This window comes from Petaurus breviceps, unplaced genomic scaffold (assembly GCF_028583685.1).
Source record: "Petaurus breviceps papuanus isolate PSGF00001 unplaced genomic scaffold, PetGlider_PUasm1.0 151, whole genome shotgun sequence".
NCBI classification, from domain to species: Eukaryota; Metazoa; Chordata; class Mammalia; order Diprotodontia; family Petauridae; genus Petaurus; species Petaurus breviceps.
Window position 1 is genome coordinate 18,408,403 of NW_027185712.1, and position 22,831 is coordinate 18,431,233.

Here is a 22,831-nt window from a genome sequence, read left to right on the forward strand (position 1 = left end):
AGATAGATAGATAGATAGATAGATAGATAGATAGATAGATAGATAGAACATCAGGGTGGCCACTGGCAGGCGAGATCTTAGCTGTGAGTTATGACTGGTATCTTAACACCCCAGAAGAGGAAACTGCCTTCCACATAGTCAACTGTTGATTTCTAACAATTTATTTCCTCTCTGGAGGATCAACACTAGAAAAATGTTAATGTGAACTAAACTTAGAAAGTAAAATTAGTGTTACTAAATGTCATACCTATTTTTCTGGTGCATCTTCACTCTTTTCTGATTTTTTCTCCAAGGGCTGATTATTGCATTTATCAGTACTTACTGCTGCCTGTTTTTTTAAAAGAAGGTTTAAGTTGATTTTTAGAGGACATGTCAAGTTGCAAAGCTATATGGTGGCATAGTCTGCAATTCTTCAAATTTTAAAATGCAGTCACAAACTTTAGAAACAAAATGCAAAACCTTATTATTTTAAGTTAACCTTCAGGAAGATCTTAGATTTCTTCTGTTCTCTCCATTTTTTGTCTATTTTGGCTCAACCCATAGTATTGTGATATCTAACATTCAAGTTCCAGAAACACCCAGCTAAGCAGAACTGTTAGGATCACATCAAGGCATCCACTGATTATAATGAATGGAATGGAGGTGGTTAGGAAGGACTAGGGCTAAGAGTACAGAAAAGCTCTTGTTTGTCCTTCATTTTTGAAGAGGACCAGTTACATCGCAGGTGATATCTTGACTTGTGCATGAATTGGATTTGTGAGGCAGAGTTGCACAAAAAAAGTCATCAGTCTCACGTTATCTTCCGGAGTCATTGAAGTACAGTGTCAAGACAGAAGTCAAAGACAAGAAGTCTGGGATGCAGTGGATGACTTTGGTGTTTTCAGTGTCTGACGAGGCTCTAAGCACTACACAGTGCCTGCTTCAGCTGCCTTTACAGCCATTGCATCAAATTCTTTCCATCTGCCCATTCTGATAGGGAAAGTCTTCACATGCTTGGGGTACATACCCTTCTAACTCACCAATGGGTTTGAGGCCCATTGATTACCCTCAACCTGGTTTAGCCCCAGAAAAACTGTAAGAATCTGGCTGATGCCACATATCTAGAAAGGCAATGATTTAAGGCCAGGAAAGTCAGGTAAGGCAGGAAGGAGCAGACAGGTATTGAAGAGATAGGTGGATCTTGTCCAGGAAGTGAGAGAATCAGCAAGGTTGGTATTAATAAGTAGAACTGAGGGACTGTGATTCCAGAGCAGAGCATGTTAGATATCTGACATGTTCATAATGTATGCTAAATATAGGTAGCCTGGGGTCCACAAGTGTTGGCTGTAAACAGAAGGATGCCACTGTAGGTAGACCCAGACCTCAAAGACAGAGACGCTAGGACTGCCTCACAGTTGTGGTCACTTTTCACTCTCCCCAAACACTGCATTAGAGATGATTTCTGTAGTGGTTCTCTGAAGAAAGCTATATAATTCAGTGAAGGCTGATCTCTCACAAAACTATCTATAATACTCTGTCATTTTCTGAGTTTTCCCATTGTTAAGAAATCTGAGAAAACAGATTTAATTTCAAGCTGCATGGTTAAGGATAAGATTTTTTTCCCTCTAAAATGACTTTTGACTTTCTCAACAAGCACTGTGACTAGGAGTAACAGAATCCTGGAATTCTACAGTGGAAAGAAACTTCACTGACCAGCTAGTTCAATGTCTCCCTGAGAGGAATTCTCAACCATAATACCCCCAACAAGTGGTCTTCCAACCTCTCTTTGGAATTCCCTACTTCCTGGCTCAGCACATTCCACTTTGTATGGCTCAAATGATTATGAAGTTCTTTCTAATATTAACTCTAATATTTGTCTCCTTGTAACTTCTACCCATTCATTGCTCCTGCTTCAGTCCTTTGGAGGTCAAACAGAACCACATGACAACTCTTCAAATACTTGTGTTACAGCCTCTAGAAAGGTATTGTCTGGTCACAGAGACCCTGGGATTTGTCATTCTTCCTCAGTTTGGGAATAAAAGAAACTAACTAGGAGATCAAACTTCAGACTGGAGGACCAAGGGTTTTCACATACTGGATGTGGAGGGAATTTGAGGAATTCTAGAGGGAAAATGAGGAGAGGGGAAGAGAAAGGTGGCAGGTGTCCCCTGGCAGCAGTGGTTCCCTTTTTCAAGACCATGAGAGATGATTTTTAAAAGACTGGATTGAAAGTTATGTGACTATGTTTTTATCAATAGTGCTAGCTCAAGTCATGGAAGTAGAGAGAAAAAAATCCCCAGGCCCTAGGAATGGGAGGTCTTTACCTTACTTACCCCTACCTGACTTCCAATTAATTGCATTTTTAAAAAATGTTAAAGAATACATTTATTAGATTTTTTTTTAAAGCAATCGGGGTTAAGTAACTTGCTCAAGCTTACAAGGCCAGTTATCTCTGGGTGTGGTGCTGAGTATCTGAGCCCAGATTTGATCCAGGTCATCCTGACACTGGAGCCGGTGCTCTTACTCGCTGAGCCACCTGGCCATCCCTAAGCAATTGGGGTTAAGTAACTTGCTCAAGGTTACATGGCCAGGTGTTTCTGGGTGGGTGCTAAGTGTCTGAGCCCGGGATTCGATCTCCAGGTCTTCTCAACACTGGAGCCAGTGCTCTTACTCGCTGTGCTACCTGGTCGCCCCTCATTTATTAGATTTAAGATTATTTCTCATAAACATCTGTAGCTGGTTGGCCCTTTGTTTGTAGCATGATGGCACAATGGGAGCCATAGAGGAAAGTTACCTTTCTTTCTACACAGCTGGGAGCTCCATTCTCAGTCCCATTGTTAAAGGAGTTGTTTTCTAATTTAGGGGCATGATCATGAGTCATTGCAAAGCTCTGCTTCCAAGTGCAGAATTACTACTAACTCAGTTCATATTTTACAAATATGTGCCCCCCACACCCCATGTAGATAAGTTGAATGAATGAACGTTACTCTTGAATTTAATTATCATGTCTGCTGTTCTCCTTTAGAGACCCCTTTTCTCCAGGCAAAAACATCACTAGTTCCTTTAACCAGTCCTTAAATAGCATGGATTTCAACGCCCTTCACTATCCTGTCTGTCCTGATCCAGATTGTGTCTGGCTTATCAGTGCCCTTCTTAAATTGCAGTGACTAGACATGAAAACAATTCTCTAGGTGTGGTCTACCTAGGCAGGGCACAGACAAATTCTCACCCCCTCCCCTTCCTCTCCTCCCCATCTTCCTGGAATCTGTGCCTTTCAAAACAGTCCAAAAAGACATTCTTTTGACTCATGGTCTGGGATTGAGTGAAACGAACATGTTGGACTCTGATTGTATATGTTTAAGTTCAGAAAAGAGCTAAAGTAAAACATAAAAATAACAAAATAAACAAAAAAAACAAACATAAAATTGCTAACTCTAAAGTTTCTGAAAAACAACTTTTGAGAAATTTTGAAAAAATGTTCACATGAAATTGATCCAATTCATGTGTCAATGTACTTCTCTCTCTTTACTAATGATAAAAATTAGAGCAAACTTGGTATCATTAGAACTTCTTAACTCTGCTCTTTCCTCACCCATGAGTCACAATCTGTGGTCAATACTCTCAGAGAAACTTACTGGGAAGATTTTTTTTTTTGGAGGGGGAAAGGCAAGGCAATTGGGGTTAAGTGACTTGCCCAAGATTACACAGTTAGTGTCAAGTATCTGAGGCCATATTTGAACTCAGGTCCTCTTGACTCCAGGGCCCGTGCTCTATTCACTGTGCCACCCAGCTGCCCCAACAGGGAAGACTTAATATCAGGTGAGAGTCATCTGAAAGTCTAGATCATTTGGAGTAAGCAATTCATTTTGTTGGTAGCACCAGAAGAAACTGTATTCTCTAGACTCATTCTATCCCTCTATGCCCCCTCTCTGTAATTTTCTGCTGTGTTTTGGAGGCAGTTTTGGACCATTTTGCACAAGCTATATATTTGAATTTTTCTCAACTGATCCTTCTACCTCCTAAAATGACTAAAACCTGGCTTTTCCCAGAGGGGACCACATTTTTTAACAACTGCGTCCTGTGGAGATCTTTCTTTCACACACTTTCCTTGATTAAAGGAATAAGGAGAAATTTTCAGATGCCAGACCATTGATTTATTGCTGTCATTCACCAGACTTTCCTCCTTTGAACTTCATGTCATGTGTCTTCTTTGGTACTGATCTCTATCATCCAGGATCTGGGTAAGAAGCACTGCTATTTTTTTTTAATAACTCACAAGGAGTATATAAACAGTAACCTGGAGTGGGGTGGGATTTAAGGAGGAGGCAGCCTGCTTATGGAGAAGACTGAGTTAGCTGAGAATGTAGCATAGGATCTAGGACTCTCCCAAGCTAGATCCAGCTTTTGAGCCTTTTGGGAGGTCAGAGTGACAGAGCCACCCACTCCAGTCATACTTGGCTAGGCCCTGGTCCAGATTCTCATCTCTCAGCCCCTTCTACACAGCCTCATATTCTGGGCTTCCCTGGATTCCTCCTAGCTCCTGAGACAGAAGGCTTCTATTTCCTGTCCAGGTTTTTTGGTCTTCTCAGTGTCTACAAGCATCTAGTTGTCTCTTTATGTGAACATGGGTTATCAAAATCCCCCAGTTACAGATTCTCCTTGGATTTCTTGTTTATTTCTCAGACCCATACTTTCCCCCCCTCTTGCTGAAGTGGTTATTAGAGAGCTAGACTGTTTAGCTTCTACTCATTTTGCCATCTTGAGGAAAGTCCATTTTACCATATGATTTACCACCCCCATCCTCACCTTTCTCTCAGGTACCTATTGACCACTAAGACATTTCCACCTTCCTCATTCATATCAGCACACCTCACACACTGCCATAATCTTATTTTGATCACCCTTCCAATATTCTGATCCCCTAGTTTCTTTGACTCTTCCAACTCTAATGAACTCCATGCCTTTACTTCATTTCAGCTATCCCCAAACATGCTATAGAACTCACCTCGATTGCAACTGCTCCCTCTCATAGGTCTTTTATTCTGAAACTCTCCTCTTTGACTACAATTTTTTGTCTTTCTACCACCTTTCTCCTACTAACCCCTATTCTTCATTCATATTGGAATCTCTAGTCCCATTATTCTTTTCCATTTTCCTAGTCTACCCATTTTGTTTTAACTTGCCTCTATACCTAATCTATACCCTATGATCATCTTGGTGATGCACTTGATAGTACCCTAACATCCCCCAGCTTTTAGCTGACTCCACACTACCAACCTTGGGAAATCTTCCCACTTTAATGCATTTTCTCAGCTCTCACTCCTGTGGTGCTAGAGAAAACTGTGAAGAATTCATCATCTATTTGTTATTTGCCCTTCCCTGGGCCCTCACTGCCTCTCAGTAGTCTATTATTATTATTTATTATCATAGCAACTCAACAAATTCTCTTTAGTAGGCATTCCCAATCTTACTCTTCAAATGCTTAACCTCAACCCTACCCCTTTCTTCAGGAGATAACATCACTGTATTGAGGAGATACAGCTTTTAGGATTTGAGGTTCCTCTTCTTTAACAATGTCAAATTTCTTCCTTCAGTTTAACATCCATGAAATTCTCCTTCCCTTTGTCTCAAAGATGCTCTTCATCTTTAACCCTACCCTTCCAACTTGATCCCACCCCCTGAAGTATCTTACCACATCAATTATGTCCCTTCTTATATGTATCTTTAATCTTTACCTCTATGTTAAGCTTTTTCCCCCCTTCCTGCAACTATGTCCAGACTCCCTTCTTTTACTTCAAAAGTTCTGTGAGTTCACCAATCACATTCCTTAAGCTGATAGCAAATCAAAACACAACTAGGCTTTACCAAATTGTTTCATGAGTTCTTAGTGGACAGTTCTAAATCTACAGTCCCCAGCAACCCAGTGAAATTGTCTTTGAGTATTTGAAGGTCTTTTATGTGGAACAGGGATTATACCTGTTTTGCTTAGTTCCAGAGGGCCCAGTTAGGAGCAATATGTACAAGTTGTAAGAAAGAAATTTAGGCATCTTTTAAGGAAAAGTTTTCTAAATATTAGAGCTATCCAAATAGGGAACTGGTTGCTGTAGTAGGTGATAGGTTCCCCCTCCTTCACTGGAGTCTTTGAAGTAAAGATTGGATGATAATTTATCAAGTATGATGTAAAGGGGTTTTGTTCAGATGCGAGTTGAACTAGAAGGCTTCTGAGATCCTTTCTACCTCTGAGACTCTGTGTTTTGGGGTAGGAGGACGTGAAAGGACCCACAGCCACAATGGAAAAAGAAAAGCAGTCTATGACAAATGAGACAAGTTGTAATTTCAGTAAAAGGTAGAGGGCAAAGGGAAGTCTACTTGTAGGAGTCAGTTGTTTCCTTTCATGTGAACACAAAAGGCAATACTCCCAGACATAAGTCTGTATAGGATGCCTTATGCATGTGCACACATTAAGAGTCACTAGGTCAACTGCTCCTTGTCATTCTTTAGCATTGTTCATTAGGAAGAATTTTATTTAAAGTGATATCAAAGCAGGGTCTAATGCTTTTTATTCTGGTCCACTTAGTTTCATAGAGATCTGAATGAAAGTATAAGGTCACAGTCAGCAGATCCATTTTTCAGAAGACTGAAAGTGATTCCTAGATACCAGGGAGCTCCTTCCCAACAGCTTATAAGCTGCTAGGTGCCATGGTACACAGAGCACTATGCCTGAGCTCAAATATGGCCTTAGGCACTTACAAACTGTGTGATCCTGAGCACGTTTTTTAATCTTGGTTTCCTCACCTGTAACATGTGGATAATCACAGCACCTACCCCACAGGGCTGTTGGGAGGCTCAAAGGAGATAATATTTATAAAGCACTTAGCACAGTGTCTAACATATAGTAGGTGCCATATAAATGCTGAGCATTTGTAACTCTCTGAGATTTCCTTTTGTAGCTCAGGGGGCTTGTCTTGTGCATTTGTATTCAGTAGAATAGGGTCAATTGGCCCAAGATCTGTTTTGTCTCATCTGTCAGTGGGTTAAAGGAGAAAGCCAGGGCATAACCTTCTTAGGTCAAAGAGAGAACCATTCTGTGAGATGAAACAGTTCCAAATTCTGCTGTCTAGAGCTTATTCAAAAATGTCTGACTGAGGTTTTCTTTGGAATTACCATGAAAGGCAGTGCTGAGCTGAGAAGGTTGGTTGTGTGACACTGCCCATTCCAAATATCACCTGATTCTTAATCAAAAATGGTCTCTCCTCTGAATTCATGCTATGCTTTATCCCTCCTGTCCTTATGGGATTGGATTCTATTTTGTATTGTTGTTTTTGGTTGCATTGCCCGCAATTGTGAGGAGGTGAGCCTGGGTTCTTGAAGATTATGCCAATGGAGTGTGAGCTCCTTCCAAGCTGGACACACAAGCTGGAAAGAAAGGATGGACTACTGATGATGAAGTGAACATTTTCTCTTTAAGGACATGACTAGCTAAATGCATAGGGGCGTATTCACCAAAAGGTTGTTGTTCATCCTTCATTTCTGAAGAGGACCAATGGCATCAGGAGGTTGATGCCTTGACTTATGCATGAATTGGATCTAAGTGAGGCCGAGTTGCACAGAATCATCAGCTTCACTCTCTCTTCCTGAGTCATCAAAGCCCAATGGAAGGACAAACATAAGAAAGACTGGCAATGGCTCAAGATGAGCGGATGACTTGGTGTCTTGGATATCTGACCAAGCTCGAAGCACTCCACAGAGCCTGCTTCACCACCTTGGAACAAATTATTTTCATCTGCCCATTCTGCTGGGGCAAGTCTTCACATGGTTGGGGTAGACATTCCCCAGACTCACCGAAGGGTTTGAGGACTGTCAGTCTCAACTTAATGGTTTATCTCATCTGCCAAGATGGTTTTACCAGGGTGTGACTGCTTCTTGAAACCACAGGTGAGAATTGGGTGACAAGTGGACCCGAAAGGTGGATGAGTGGCCCTGCAAAGGGCTTGGTAAGCCATTATGCCAGAGGAGCTAGTCCTCTTTGAACACCCCCATATACCCTATGCACCTAAACATTAGGCACTGAGAAATAGATTTTATTACCACAATTCAGGAAGCCATTTGCCAAAATGTGAAGGCACTGCTATCTGCTTCGACTAGAGGAAGCCCAAGAGAAGTGAAATCATGGTACTTTTGAGTCATTGAACAAACGTATGTTTCTTATCTCCCTTACTAACTTATAAAGTCTCAGAGGATAGGGAGCAAACTTTTTCTGTGATCTTTGCATCTGCTTTCATGCAGTTTGTTACATAGACTAAGTGCTCAAAAAATGTTTGTCGAATGAATAAATGGATGAAATATTTGCCCATCTGTTCCACCTCAGCACTAGTCCTTCTAGTTCTATAAATGGATTTTACTCTTACCCCTTCTACGTGATGCATCTCTTGTCCCATCTACATGTTCTAAGTTGCTGTTCCAAATTGGTGTCCCACCTTCCTGTCCCAAGGCTATCTCTGTGGCTTCTCTTTTCACCCTCTTCTTCATCCTTGAGACAGCTATAGCTTCATAGTAAGAACTTGGGACTGGGAGTCACAAGATCTGGGTTTGAATCTTGACTGTGCTATTTACTAGCTCAGTAACCTTGGGCAAGTCACTTTTTCCATTTCTCTATTCATCTTCTTTCATCCTCAAAAAGAAGCCGATACCTCATTTCAGTGAGTTGTGGAGAGGATCAAAGGAGATAATGTATGTAGAATGTTTCGTACATGGTCAAATTTGAAAACACCTATGTGTGTATATACATGTATGTGTGTATTTGAGTATGTATATACACATATACATACATAAAACCTGACTGATGATTTTCTTTGTGTAGGGAGTCCCCAGTGAAGACCTTGCAATGCCTGAGAAGTCAAGTGACTCATCCACAAAGCCAGTATGTGTGAATCAGACCTTGAACCTGGGCCTTTCTGATTCCAAGACCAGTGCTCTATTCTCCATGCCACACTATCTCTCGAAGTTTATATAAAGTTATATAAAGATTAACCACTGCCTCGAGGATAGAAACAGTGCTGTGTTTCATCTTTGTAAGCCCAGGGTCATCTAGCACCATGCTTTCTCTGTTCACGGGAACCACTTAAATGTTTTTCAGATTGTTTCCATTTGGTTAAGCACCTCAAATTTATCATGGGAGATGTATAGGGTTTCATTTCTCTCCTAAGCTTGGGAATGAGACCTAAATTGACTTAAACTTTGACTTTTACCCAGCAAGTACTAGAAATTCTCCTCATAATCAGTGAGGTGCCATACTTACCATTAGAGAGAAGCAGATGTGAGACAAGCTTTCGTTGACTCCTAAACACGCTCTTGGATGTCCTAAAGGTGATGCAGTAAGAAAAGAATTCTTTCGCCTTGGTGAACTAAAATGGAGGGGGGAAAATGTGTCAACCAAAGAAAACACCATCATTTAATTCCTTTTTGTTGCCTTGGTGGTTGGTAATGATCACTTTTTTTTTTCAGTTAATTTCAAAGACAATGCCTTTTTCCCTTAGAAATAGGAGTTTTCCTTTTAATATTATTAGTTCTACCCAGGAGTAGCCAGCTCTAAGACTAACTGCTCAAAGAGGGCAACTGGAAGGTGCCGTGGAGAGAGTGCTGGGGATGGAGTCAGGAAGATCCGTCCTCTTGAGCTCACATCTGGCCTCAGATGCTTGCTAGCTGTGTGACCCTGGGCAAGTCCCTTAACCCTGTTTGCCTCGATTCCCCCATCTGTAAAATGAGCTGGAGAAGGAAATGGCAAACCACTCTAGTATCTGAAGAAAGCCCTCATGGGGTCGTCAAGAGTTGGACACAACTGAAATTTACAGGCTCCAAGATTTGACCTAGAACTTATGTGTCACAGGGAGCAATATTTTGGCACCACAGATATCTCTATATACATCTCTCCTTCTCTATATGTATATATACACATCTATATATATGTATGTACATGTATGTTTGTGTATGTGTATATATATGTGTGTGTATGTATTTTCTAATGACTAATGTTTTATCCTCCCTAGGGATAAGCTGGTATGTGTTTAGGCAAACATGTGGCAGAGGAAGGGCAAAGTCCTTTTGGAGAAAAGGACAATATCTAAATTGAGATTCAAGCAAGTATCCATGGAACAGCCCAACTGGTTCATTACAAGTATTTCTTGGGAGTAACTGAAATCCCAGAAGCTTATACAGAAGCAGGAGATTGGTTACAATGGCAGAAATTTAGACTGGGAGCTGAAACCAGATTAGAAGGCAGGGTACAGTGAATTCTAGGAGGAATGACTATTTGTCCAACTCAATTTGTTTCCATAATGTCTTGTCTTTTGTGGCAGTCTCTCTCTCTCAATCTGTCTCTTTCCCTCTCTCCCTCTCTCTCTTTGATCCTTCTCATGTTTGATCTTACCATCATACTTATTTCTATATATTTCATAATCCTAAAGGAGCATGTAGTAAAGTAGATAGAATCCACTTGGCCTCAGATCCAGAAGACAATTATTAAAGTTCTGCCTTTGACACAAACTAGCTTTGTGACCCTGGGCAAGTCACAAAAGCATGCATCTAGGGTCAAATAGGGACTAAGCTTCTTTACCCTTGAGCCACAAAAAGTTAGACTACACATATGGTGCCCAAATGGCCTATTGAAATCTCTATGACTCTACAAAGAACACAAGGAAGACTTTTAGTATGCTCGGTAAATCTTATATGAAAGATTTATGGGAAAACATGGATAATAATTGCATAAGATGGGAAGGCACAGAGTTGTATGGAAAGACAAAGAACATTTTATGAGTGCCTCCATTGCACTCTGGTGCTGTAATAGGTAATTTTATTAGCATAAGTTAAGAGGAGGTTACAAAGCTATAGGGAAACCTATGTGACCTTGGGCAAGGCTTTTCATTCCTCTTGGCTTTACTCAGTTTCCTCAACTGTAAAATGAAGGGGTTGCAGGCAGTGGTGAGCTGGAGCCAGCCTGGCTCTCAAGGGTAGATTGTTAAATTTTTAGCATGAGCATTTACACTCTGGAAATGAGTAGTGCTACAGACCAGGGAATGATTTGTTGTCTTGTTGATTCCTAGACTTAAGAAAATGATGGAGAAAATATTAATAATGCAGATTAAATTTAAAAATGTGTCATGAATACATTTTTGGGGGGAGAGCTAATTATTAAACATATTAAAATATGTTAAACATAAAAACAAGCATGCCATTGGTCGCAAGGGTTCTTAACCTGTAGTCTGTGGACTAAAAACAAATTTTCTTTGAAATTGTATTTCAATTTTATCAGTTTCATTCATAATCCTACATATTTAATGCATTTAAAAACATTCTGAGAAGGGGTTCATAGGCTTTGCCAGAATGTCAAAGGGGTCACTTAAATTAAAAAAAGATGATCTGGAGATGATCTCTAATGTCTTTTCCAGTTCCAAATCCATGAGCCTATGGTCTGGGTTCAAATGCCCATATTTTCACTTACTACCTATGTGACCTTGAGCAGGTCGCTTAATTTTTCTGGACTTCCATTTCCTCATCTATAAGATGAATAAATTAGAGTAGGTGATCTCTGGGGTCACTTTCAGTTCTAAGTCTAGGATATTAATCTCTTTCTAGACAGTTCTAGAGCTCACCCTGGTGAACTAAGACTAACATCTGGGATGATTTTTGCTACCCTCTTACCATCAATTCTACTGTAATGTTAATGGGATATAAGATCTTCCCCTCCCATTAATAGCCCTCATATGAAGCCCATTAAGGGAAGCTTGTTCAGAGGAGGCTTGCTTGTAGGAAGGTTTTCACATCTTTTGTTAATTGCTAATTAGGCATTTAGTCATGAAGGTTGTGATGCCCTCTAGCTCTAAAAAGGGTATATATACTCTGAGGTTAGCATTTTGCTTTGGGGATCACTCATTGGAAGAATGTTCTTGTGATCTGACCAGATGAGACTATGCGTAGCCACTAAGGAGCCTTCCTTCCCCTCTCCCCTCCGTCCCCCCTCCCCCCCAACCCCGGCTGTGAAAAACCCAGATGTTGGTGCTTCTCTCTCTGGTAACTATGTATGTATTGCCTTGGTCAGACAGTTGAATCTGTCTGTTGATCTATGCTAATTTCTCAGACAGTTAGAAGCCCTGTCTGTTGGTCTTTATTTCTCTGCTTGTATTTTCTCTATTTTCTTTGTTTGAATTTTCTCTGAAGTTCAGGGTGCTGATTTTTTCCCCAAACTAATGAATGTAATTTAAAAAAACTGTTGACCCCTTGAACAACTATCTTTCCTAGTAAAGCAGATCTATGAACCTGTGCTAGCAGCCATCCTGGGTATGCCAATATAGTTGCCACTACATCTACCTTAGTTGACTCAGTCTGTGGGGCAGAATTTTATTTGACTATGAAATGTTGTTATTAGGAGGTATTTCATTTTCATGAGATTATCTATTTATCATGCACACTATATAAGACTTTTAGTCTCATCTTAAGAATGATAAAATTTTTAATGATGCTTGTACTTGGAATTCTATTAAAAGTAAAATATTAAAGAAGACTTGGAGAAACTGGTATTGTGTTTGGAACAGTCATCATAGCAAGAACGACAAATCCATTGGCTTTGGAGTGGGGTTTTACAAAAATACACCAAAACAAATTCTTGAAATGATGGGAATAATCCTACTTGTAAGGACTATCAGCAAAAAGGTCAAGTAAAATAGAAGAGTGGGTTGATTCTGACAATATTTATATATACCCTTGTTACTAAAACTAGTAACTAGGCCAGGTATGATGGTGTATAGCTGTAATCCCTGATCCCAAGGAGGCTGAAGTTAGTGGATAGCTTGAGCTTGGCAGTTTTGAAATGTAGTAGGCTAAGCTCATCAATTGTCCTCATTAATATTAGTACCAGTAATATTAGTACCATTAATATTAGTACCCAACTCCCTTTGGAGTTGGGGGCCAGCATGTTTCCTGAGAGGGGGTGAAATAACTAGACCAGAAACAGAGCAGGTCAAAGTTTCAGGTATAAGGGGCGGTGAGGTGGTGCAGTGAATAGAGCAGTGAACCTGGAGTCAGGAGGACCTGAGTTCAAATCTGGCCTCAGACACTTAACACAAAAACTAGTTGTGTGACCTTGGGCAAGTCACTGAACCCTAATTGCCCTCAAAAAAAAAAAAGCAAAGTTTCAGGTACTTATCAGTAGTGGTATTTGTCATATGAGAGGATAGACTTGGTGAGATAGGGAGACCCTCATCTTAAAAAAAGTAAACAAAAAACCCCTAAACTGACAAATTGTTCTTGAGTCTCTCCTTGCCTCAATTCATCCTGTATATTGCTGCCAGAATCATTTTTCTTAAAATTCCATTTGAATGATGTCATTTTTATGTTGAAGAACCCATAATGATCACCCAAAGTCTACTGTAACAATCAAAACTCTGTGCTTGTCTTTTAAGGTCACTATAATTTGACTGTAGAGCCTTCAGAGCATTGACCTTGGAATTATTTAAACTTTCTGAGGCTCAGTGTCTTCATCTATGAAATGAGGACATACCTACCCAGGTAACAAGACTGGTCTAAAACTGCATTTTAAACTGTAAAGTGATAAGAAAATGTAAGTAATTATTATTTTTTACTTACTCCTCTTTACCTATTGATACTCTTAAATTAAATTGATGTTTTCCTCAGGCATCTCTTTTTACTCTTCTTCCTTCTTCATATTCAATTTCTCTCTCTAAAAGCAATATTTTCTCACTACCTATCTACATTCTGATGCCAAGGTTAAGTTGAGTTTCCACCTCATACAAGAAGACTTCTCTCTGAATTTTCCCCTCCTCAGCATCTATCCTATTTATGACTTGCTGTACAAGGTCATAAATGATTCTATATATTATCTTGCATTATTCTGTAATGGTTTTATGTGCTAGTTTTGTCTCCTCAATTAGATTATAAAGTCCTCTAGAGCAGGGACTTGAGTACCAACAAGAGTGCTGGACCTGGAATCAGGAGAAACCTGGATTAAAATCCTCCAAAACTTGCTTATTCTCTGTATGACCAAAAGCAGGTCATGTAACCTCTTCGTTTCTTCATCTGTAGAATGAGGATAATAATCTTAGTATCTACCTCTCAGGTCTTGTTGTGAAAATCAAATGAGATGATATGTATAAACCGTTTTGTGAGCCTTAAAGGTCTATATAAATGTAGGTTATCACTATCTCCTCTAACATCTATTACAGTGTTGGGCACATAACAAGCACTCATTAGACATTTGTAGACCAACTGAGTAATATAGTAATCATCTATAATGTTTGGAATATTGACCAGTGCAATGACCTTTTTAAAAAATTTTCTGCCAGAGGAAGGATGATGAAACATACCCCCTCACCCTGATAGAGAGATGATGAAAAAGTTGTAATAGCTCAAGTCCAATGAAATGTCATCAGAGCACCGTATTAGGAACTCTCATCATATTAGCATTGATCGAGTAATGATTTAACACAATATCCCATAGTTAATGAGAAAACAATATTCTTTGGATTCATTATTCACACAGTTCTGAATATGCCTAACTACTTTCATGTCACCCATCTCTTTCTACATACTCTTCTATACTCCCTCACTTCAACAAATAAGTAGTAAGTAAAAACAAACCAATACATTGTCCATATCTGAAAATGTGTATCTCATTCTGTACTTCGAGTGAATTGCCTTTGTCAAGAAGCAGGAGATATATCAAAGATTACCATGCTATCACATCTTTCATTACCTGGGCTATAGCCAGTACAAACTAATGCTTTCTTACTATCTTGTTACTTTCCTTGGCTTTCAACTCCCTAGTGATCATTTTGTTCTCTCCTTTCCAGTCAAAAAATCATTTTTTTAGTTGGGGAAATAAATGCAAAATATGTGCTGAGTGCTTCTACCTTCTTTCCACCATCCATTTTCATTGTCTCATCCACACAAGCAGTAGTCCTATTCCTTCTCCACCCAACATGTCTTTTTTTAAAGAGCCTTTTTTTATCCTTAGCAGAGTCAACCTCAGCTCATTCTGGGTGTTAGCACTCCTGATGGTATTATTATGAGGGATACAAGAATATGAATACAACAAAATGAATACAATCCCCAAATTGTAGTCATGCACCATTATCTGCCCATGCTTCCATTTTCAAAGCATATTTATTTGAAATTTGAATTGGTTGATAAGCTAGGTGTGCAACTAGCTTATTCTTTTTAGGCAAATCCCCTTTTCTTCCTCACTGGAATAGTCTCTGCATCTACAAAATTTCAAACTTGAGAGCTTCTTTCTTAAGCTATGTGATTCTACCTTTCTTGGATCCCTTTGGTAACTCTTCTCAGATCTAAAGTGCAACTTCCTCCCCTCTCTCTATCATAAATTCTAAATATAAGGAGTCATTCACCCCCAAGTTTTCCTATGGTTTTGTTCATCCTATTTGGCTAGAATCAAGTCTGGCAGGAAAATTTTTCTCATCATGAATCTTTCACCATTTCAAAGATGAAACTATCATTAAGGCAAGGTAAAGCAAGAATTTATCTACTTCTCTTCTCTTGGAGGAAAGGGAGGGAGAGAGACAGACAGAGAGAGGGACACAAAGAGAGAGAGACAGAGAGACAGAAAGAGAGACAAAGAGACAGAGAGACAGAGAGACAGAGAGACAAAGACAGAGAGAGATTCTAAATTTTTAGATAATGGATAACTGAAGTAGTCTGGTTTTATAATGTTTCATCAACATCTCTTTTATTTCCTCTGTCAAGGTGGTATATAGGATATACTGATGACAATATTACAGGAGCAGTGCTCCTATAATAGAAGCTAGAATCAACACAGCCATTCTGGAGAGCATTTGGAATGATGTCTCCAAAGTTACTAAATGTTTATGCCCTTTGACCCACCAGTAACACTACTAAACCCATAACCCAAAGAGATCAAAGAAAGAGGAAAAGATCCCTTATCCACAAAAATATTTATCTCTCTTTTTGTGGTGGCAAAGAACTAGAAACTAAAGAAACTAAAGAAACTATTTAGAAAACTAAATCCATCAATTGGAGGATGGCCAAACACATTATGGTATAAGAATATAATGGAATATTATTGTTTTGTAATAAATAATGAAGGAGATAAGAAACCTCCCAGAAAAACTGGGGAAGACTTGTATGAACTAATGGAGTATGAAGTAAGCAGAATCAGAAGAACAATTTATAAAGACAATACTGTAAGCCTGAAGAAATCTGATCAATAGAATGACCAACCACAATACCAGGGGACCTATAATTTAACATGTTACCCACCTCCTGACAGGGAGGTGGTAGACTCAGGATACAGAATGAGACATATTATTTGGACGTGACCTATGTGAGAATTTGTTTTGCTTGACTATGCATACTTGTTACAAACACCCCCCCTATCCACCTACTAGTGGGGGAAGGATTAAAAGGAGAGAAAAATAAATTTTTAACAGAAATTTTTTAAAAAGTGTAGGATATGTGTATATAAACATACAGGTGAATATATACGTGTGTCTGTATACACATACATATACAAATGTGTGTATGTATGTATATGGCCAAAGACAGGAAAAAATCTCTCTGTGGAAGCAAAGAGCTGAAATGAAGTGGGCGTTAATTAATCTGGGAATGACTGAAACAACTATGATATGAAAATAATGGAATATTATTGAACAGTTACTTAAAAATTAAGAGAAACATGGTAAGATTTTCTGAACTGATTCAAAGGGAAATAAACAGAAACGAATTTGTATGATAAGTACAACAATGTGAATGAAGAGAGATCACTAATAGGAAGCCAAGTTTTGCATAACTGAAAAACCAATGCAAGTCTTGGGGAAGAGATAATGAAGCACGCCTTCCACTGCATGGAAGAGAGGCAGAAAGTTACTAGGACAAAACACTCTGTCAGATGTGCTCACTGTATTGGATGTTTGTGCTTACTTATTTTTCTTTGTTATATGGGAGGGTTCAATCTGGAGGACAAAGGACTTGATTTCCTCTCAAAGTCTCTCTGTCATGTTTGCATACTCTGAACCTAGATTTATGAAAATAATTTCTTCTTTTATAATTTATTATCTTTTTCACATAATACATTCCCCAACAAACCACTGAGGAACTCACCTAGAAAATTCACTCCCTGAAAGACACTGTGTGGGTGTTTAGTATCTGAGGCCAGAACCAAACTCAGGTCCTCCTGACTCCAGGGCTGGCACTTTACTCACTGTGCCACCTAGCTGCCCCCATTTTATTTCTTAATGTGATTTTTTCTATTTAAATAAAATTTGCGATTATTTTCCCTAAGGTTAATATACTCTAGTAGTATATCCTTTTAGTAATTTAATTGATAGCATTTAAGTGTGTAATTGGGGTACTATTGCATTTTGTTTTGTTAAATGGAACTTTTCTCCCTTTTGGATTTTATGAATGATATACTGAAAAGCTGATGATTATTGTGGATTTACTAAAACACTGTTTGGATTGTGTTGTTATTGATTCTCTAAAGAAAGTAAAGCTTGTAAAAGTAGGTGCTTCCAGCTAATGAATACGTATTAAAGATAATTTACCTGAGTTTTGTTCCCTACCCCACCCCCTTCTTTAACAAAATCATCATACAGTCTATAAATAGAGAATATTTAGCCTCTTCTTTGCCTGCTAATCCCCTAACTTCTTCCTCTTGTCTTATTGCTCTAGCTTACATTTCAAGAACTATGTCAAATAATAGTGAATCACTTATAGGGAGGAGACTGGTTACTTTGTGAGTTTGGCTCTGACATTAATTCTTCACAGCGGGTAAACATTGCACCACAGAGAGTGGTATGCATCTGCAAATCCCTTACAATTCTGTTCTCAGTTACATAGCTTAGGACTGTTAAAAACAAGATTAAGTGAAAGGAAACCATATTCAAGAGCTGTCCAGCAAAATTTCCACTCTTTTAAGTAATGAGAAAAAGCTTGAAACCCATGGAAAATTCAATAGAGTAGTCAGTCTTGAGGTTATCACAGAAGGTGTTAGGAGCATTGAGTTAGCATACTCTACGATATTGACACACAGACAAAGCTCCATTTATTCCAGCTTATTGTATCATGCTGTCCTAGTCCTCAATTGTGAAGCAAGGAGAATGTCTTCCTTTTTTAGTAACCCCCAACTAGCGGGTAGAGATAGTTTGTCCTCAAAGCCAACAGTGAGTGCTCTTGCTGCATGTGTTAGAATGTGGCCAGTTGGTTACAGTGTTGATTTTGGTGACCCTGCTCCACTTCTCTCCTGTATTCTCCAGGGCAACCTGTATCTGCTCCTTCATTGAAATCATGTTCCCAGCTGCACACAGCTGCTCCCAGTTATTTACACTCCTAGCCCACCCTTGTCTGACTCACGATCCCCTTTAGGGTGTGGCTGCCATGGCTACCCACAAAGCCCCAGTAGCTATGTGGAGCTTCCCTATCATGAAAGAAAGCAAAGCTTGTAAAAGTAGGTGCTTCCAGCGAATGAATATGTGTTAAAGATAATTTACCTGAGTTCTGTTCTCCATCCCCACCCCCTTCCCAGAAGGGAGAACTGTTCACAGGGATTCTTGTCATTAGTAGCAAATTAATATTATAATTCCTTACCAATTTTAGAAAAACACGATGCAGTGATTATTTCATCTTGTAAGAATAAGATTGCTGAAGGATTTCTTGCTGTATTGTTACTACATAAGTCAAAATTAACGACTTTGAATTTAGTAAATGGGTTTCACATCTGTCATGTTATTCCATTTTTAGTGAAGCCAACAGAAAACCAATTATTTGAAGCTTTAGATCCTGTGACTTACAGGCATCTGTAGAACTCCACCTCCTGCATCTCATTTTGATGTGTAAGGCACCCTGCAAGGTCCTAGGGTTCTCAGAGCTGGTACTCCAGAAGGAAGGCACTGGCAGGTTCTGCTAGGCTGGAAGGACTTCACGTACAGTCCAAGCCATAGGCTGTTTGCCATCTGAGGGCCAGCATTCCCAACTGAACTCATTATCTTTCTTCCCAAATGATATCCTTTTCCTAACTTTCATGTTATTGTCAAGGGTATCACCACTCTCTCAATCACACAGGCTTGTAACCTAGGGGTTGTCTTCAATTCCTCACTCTCACACCCCCCTACTATATACATTCTGTGGTCAAATCCTGTCATTTCTATCCTCACCACGTCTCTCTCATATGTTTCCTTCTCTCCTCTGACACTGCCACCACTTTGGTGTAGACCCCTGTCACCTCGCCATCGGACCATTATTGCAGTAGCTTGCTGGTTGGTCTCCCTTCCTCAGTTCTCTCCAGTGATCTTCCTGACCATGTCATACTCCTATTCCATGAACATCAATGGCTCCCTGTTGCCTCGAGGATCAAATATAAAATTCTCTGTGTTGATTTCAAGCCCTTCATAACCTGGTCTTCCCTACCTTTCCATTCTTCTTGTACCTCACACCCTCACCAGTGACATGGCCTCCTTACTGTTCCTCAAATGAGACACTCCATTTCCTGATTCCAGGCATTTTTACTGGCTGTCCCTCATGACTGGAATGTTCTACCAATTCATCTTTGCCTCCTGGCTTCCCTGACTTCCTTCAAGTCTCATTAATGTCCTACCTTCTGCCAGAAACCTATCCTGGTCCTCCTTAATCTTAGTACCTTCCCTCTGAGCCTACCCTCAATTTATCCTGTTTATATCTTTTTTGTACATGGTTATATGTTGTCTCCCCCATTAGACTATAAGCTCCTTTAGAGTCCAGTCTACTTTTTGCTTTTCTTTATGTCTGCAACAATGCCTGGACCATAGTAGTCACTTAATAAATGCTTATTGACTGACAACCTAGCTCAGCACAGAAAGGTACTACACCAGTAGGCTGACCATTTGGAGAAGAATTCTTTGGCCTTAGCAACCCCAGGAAAAAAAAGAGGAAAAAAGAAAAAATGAAATCTGTTAAGTAGCCTATGAACTGTTGCCTATGAGCAGCTTAAATACATTTTTTTTACTAAGTGAGATTATCATTGTTTTCCTCTTTGTGAGTGAGATATCTGGATTTGTCCCATCCCTCTAGGAGACTGTGAACTCAATGAGAGCAGGGATTGTATCTTTCTGACCCCAGTAAATAAGAGTGCTGGATTTGGCATCATCCTGGTTTTCCCACTACCATGCTAATGAATATGTGTATACAAAGAGCTTTGCAAACACTGAAGCTCTGAATATATATATGTATATATATATATATATATATATATATACACACACACACACACCTATAAAGACATACTTATGTTGTGTATTTATATTTAGCACCCAAGTGAGTAAGATGAGTGACCATTTCATTTCCCTGCTCTCTGCACACTCCTCAGCTAGAAAATAAAGTCCTTCACTGGCTCTAGCCTATCTTTCTCAGGCTTACAACACATGGTTCCCTATAATGCACTTTCTATGTTTTGACCAAACTGGTTTACTTGTAGTTCTTGGAAGCTGATATTCCATCTCCTGTCATCTGTATTATGGCATAGACCTTCCCCCACGTTGGAATGCAGTCTCTCCTCAACCCGTGCATTTTATAATTCCTAGCTTCCTGCAAGGCTCAACTTAATCACTACCTCTCCTAGAAAGCCTTTCCTGTTCCCTCTGGGTTGTTAGTTCTTTCTCTTTCCTCTTTAGCTGTCTATATGATGTATCCTCCACTTAAACAGATGAATTCAGAAGTGGTTGAATGCTGGACTCAAAGACCAATAGACAAATGTCAATTTGGCAGGAAGTCTCTGGTAGACTGTCCTAGGCATCTGTATTGGGCCCTGGACTATGTAATAATTTTATCAATGACTTGGATAAATTATAAATCAACAGCTTTGTCAACTGGATAAATTGGATAACATTTTTGTCAGTGACTGGGATAAAGGTATAGAGGGAGGGATTATTCACTTTGCAGATGAAAGAAAGCTAAGAGAGGAAATTAACACAGTGTGTGACAGAGTCAAGATCTACAAAGATATTGACAAACTAGGGCATTAAGCTCAATGTAATAAGATGACATTCAGCAGAAACATATGTGCAGTCTTACACTCTAATTCAAAGAATCAAATTCTGAAGTATAGGATGAAGAAGGGCATTTTTAGAGAGCAAATTGTCTTAAAAAATGAAGTGACCTTAAGACTTTATGTGAATCAGTAGTATAATGGAGAGAAGCCAAAAACTAATGGGACCTTGTGTAGATTCCAGGAATAAGGAGGTGATAGTCCTGCGGTCAGAACACGTTTGGAGAATTGTATTCAGTTCTGGGGGCCACAGTTTGGGAAGGACATCGATAAGTTGGAGAGCAATCCAGAAGAGAGGAAAGTGGGATGATGAAGTGCATCATCCTTGTCATAGGAGGAGGAAAAGGAGGAGAAAGATGAAGACGAGGAAAAGGAAGAGGAGGAAGAAGATGAGGGAAAAGACCAGAATTTCCCCACCTTTGTCCAAATTGGCAGGTTGGGTCCCCAGAGGGCGGGTACTACTACTCTCAGATAACATGGTAAAGATAGCTAATGCAAAATCTCCCAAGAACCTGGTTCACTCCATCCCACAACTACACACAGCATTCATGGGAGGAGTAGCCTTAAACTTGAACCATAATAGTAGTGAGGCATGGTTCAGAAGGCAGAGTTAGAAGCAATGTGTGCAAGGTACCTAGGGAAGTTTGGGGTTGCTGTCAGGAAAACATCTCCTTCCAGCTGCCTCAAGACATGGTGGATTCCTTATTTCATGTAAAGGCTGGATGAGCATTTGTTGGGTATGTTACAGTGAAGGTTGCTTAGGGATGAGGGTTGGACTAACTGACCGCCGAAGTTCTCTTACAACTCTCAAATTTTGTGATTTTATTCTTCTACAATGTAAGCTCTTTGAAGAAATTAGATAATTCACTTTTCTTTTTGTGTCACCAACACCCAGCACGATGCCTGGCACAGAGTAGACGCTTAATAAATGCCAATAAGATTTTGTTTGGTTAGACAGAATGATGGCTTGACCACAAAGTTAAAATGGCAGGAAATGCCTGAGAAAAGCTCATTATCTGAAACAAATATCAGTACTGGCAACCATAGAAAGATGTGCCTACAACTAATAAATATTTAACATATATTTGCATTAAAAGAGGCAATTATATTTTATGGGTATTTATTTAAGAGTCTTTTGCTTAGTAGATACAGTATACTAAATTTTCAAAAAATCATTGACCTAAATAGGTCACCTTCTGAGATAACTATACATTCTTTCTCAGAATACCTTGGAAAAACTTCACAGCATTCTATACTGAAGATTAACTAGTTGTTGACACATTCATTCCCACTTGACTAGAAGCCTGATTAATGAAATACTATAGTTAAATTAGAAACATATGTCTTTATACATGAAAAATTTACCAGCCTCATAGAGCATTAACTTAAATATTGATAATTTCACAAATAACATTTATATTTTATCCTTATGGATTTCTATCCTCATAGGTTATTTTGATAACATTTTTAGGGAAAATTACAGTTCTGTGAAATTTGAATAAGTAGTGGAAATTATTTCTACTTTTAGGGATTAAAAATCAGCCCAATTAATTTAAATACTTACCTCTTTACACATGAATCTTGAGCTTTAGGTCTTTTTTTCTGTCCTGATTGTTTCTGTCCTGATAGAGCAAATCTATCTGATTGCTTACTCTTAAAATGAAAGAAAAGATTTGTTACCTTTGACTTTTCTCCTACTTCACATTATTGAACTTTGAGAAATGAGGTGGAAAAAACATTGACGTACTTTAGGGGTGGGGAACCTTCAAAGTTTAGATTCAGTCAAAGGGC

At 39.2% G+C, this 22,831-nt stretch overlaps 1 protein-coding gene across 1 annotated transcript in view; it reads right to left on the reverse strand.

Moving 5' to 3' along the window:
* LOC138153285 (palmitoyltransferase ZDHHC11-like) overlaps positions 1-22,831 on the reverse strand; it is a 176,653-nt gene that overhangs the window by 4,049 nt on the left and 149,773 nt on the right. The window contains 3 exon segments of the mRNA XM_069077424.1: positions 252-328; positions 9,278-9,383; positions 22,605-22,657. Of these exon segments, the coding sequence (XP_068933525.1) occupies positions 252-328; positions 9,278-9,383; positions 22,605-22,657 (236 nt within the window).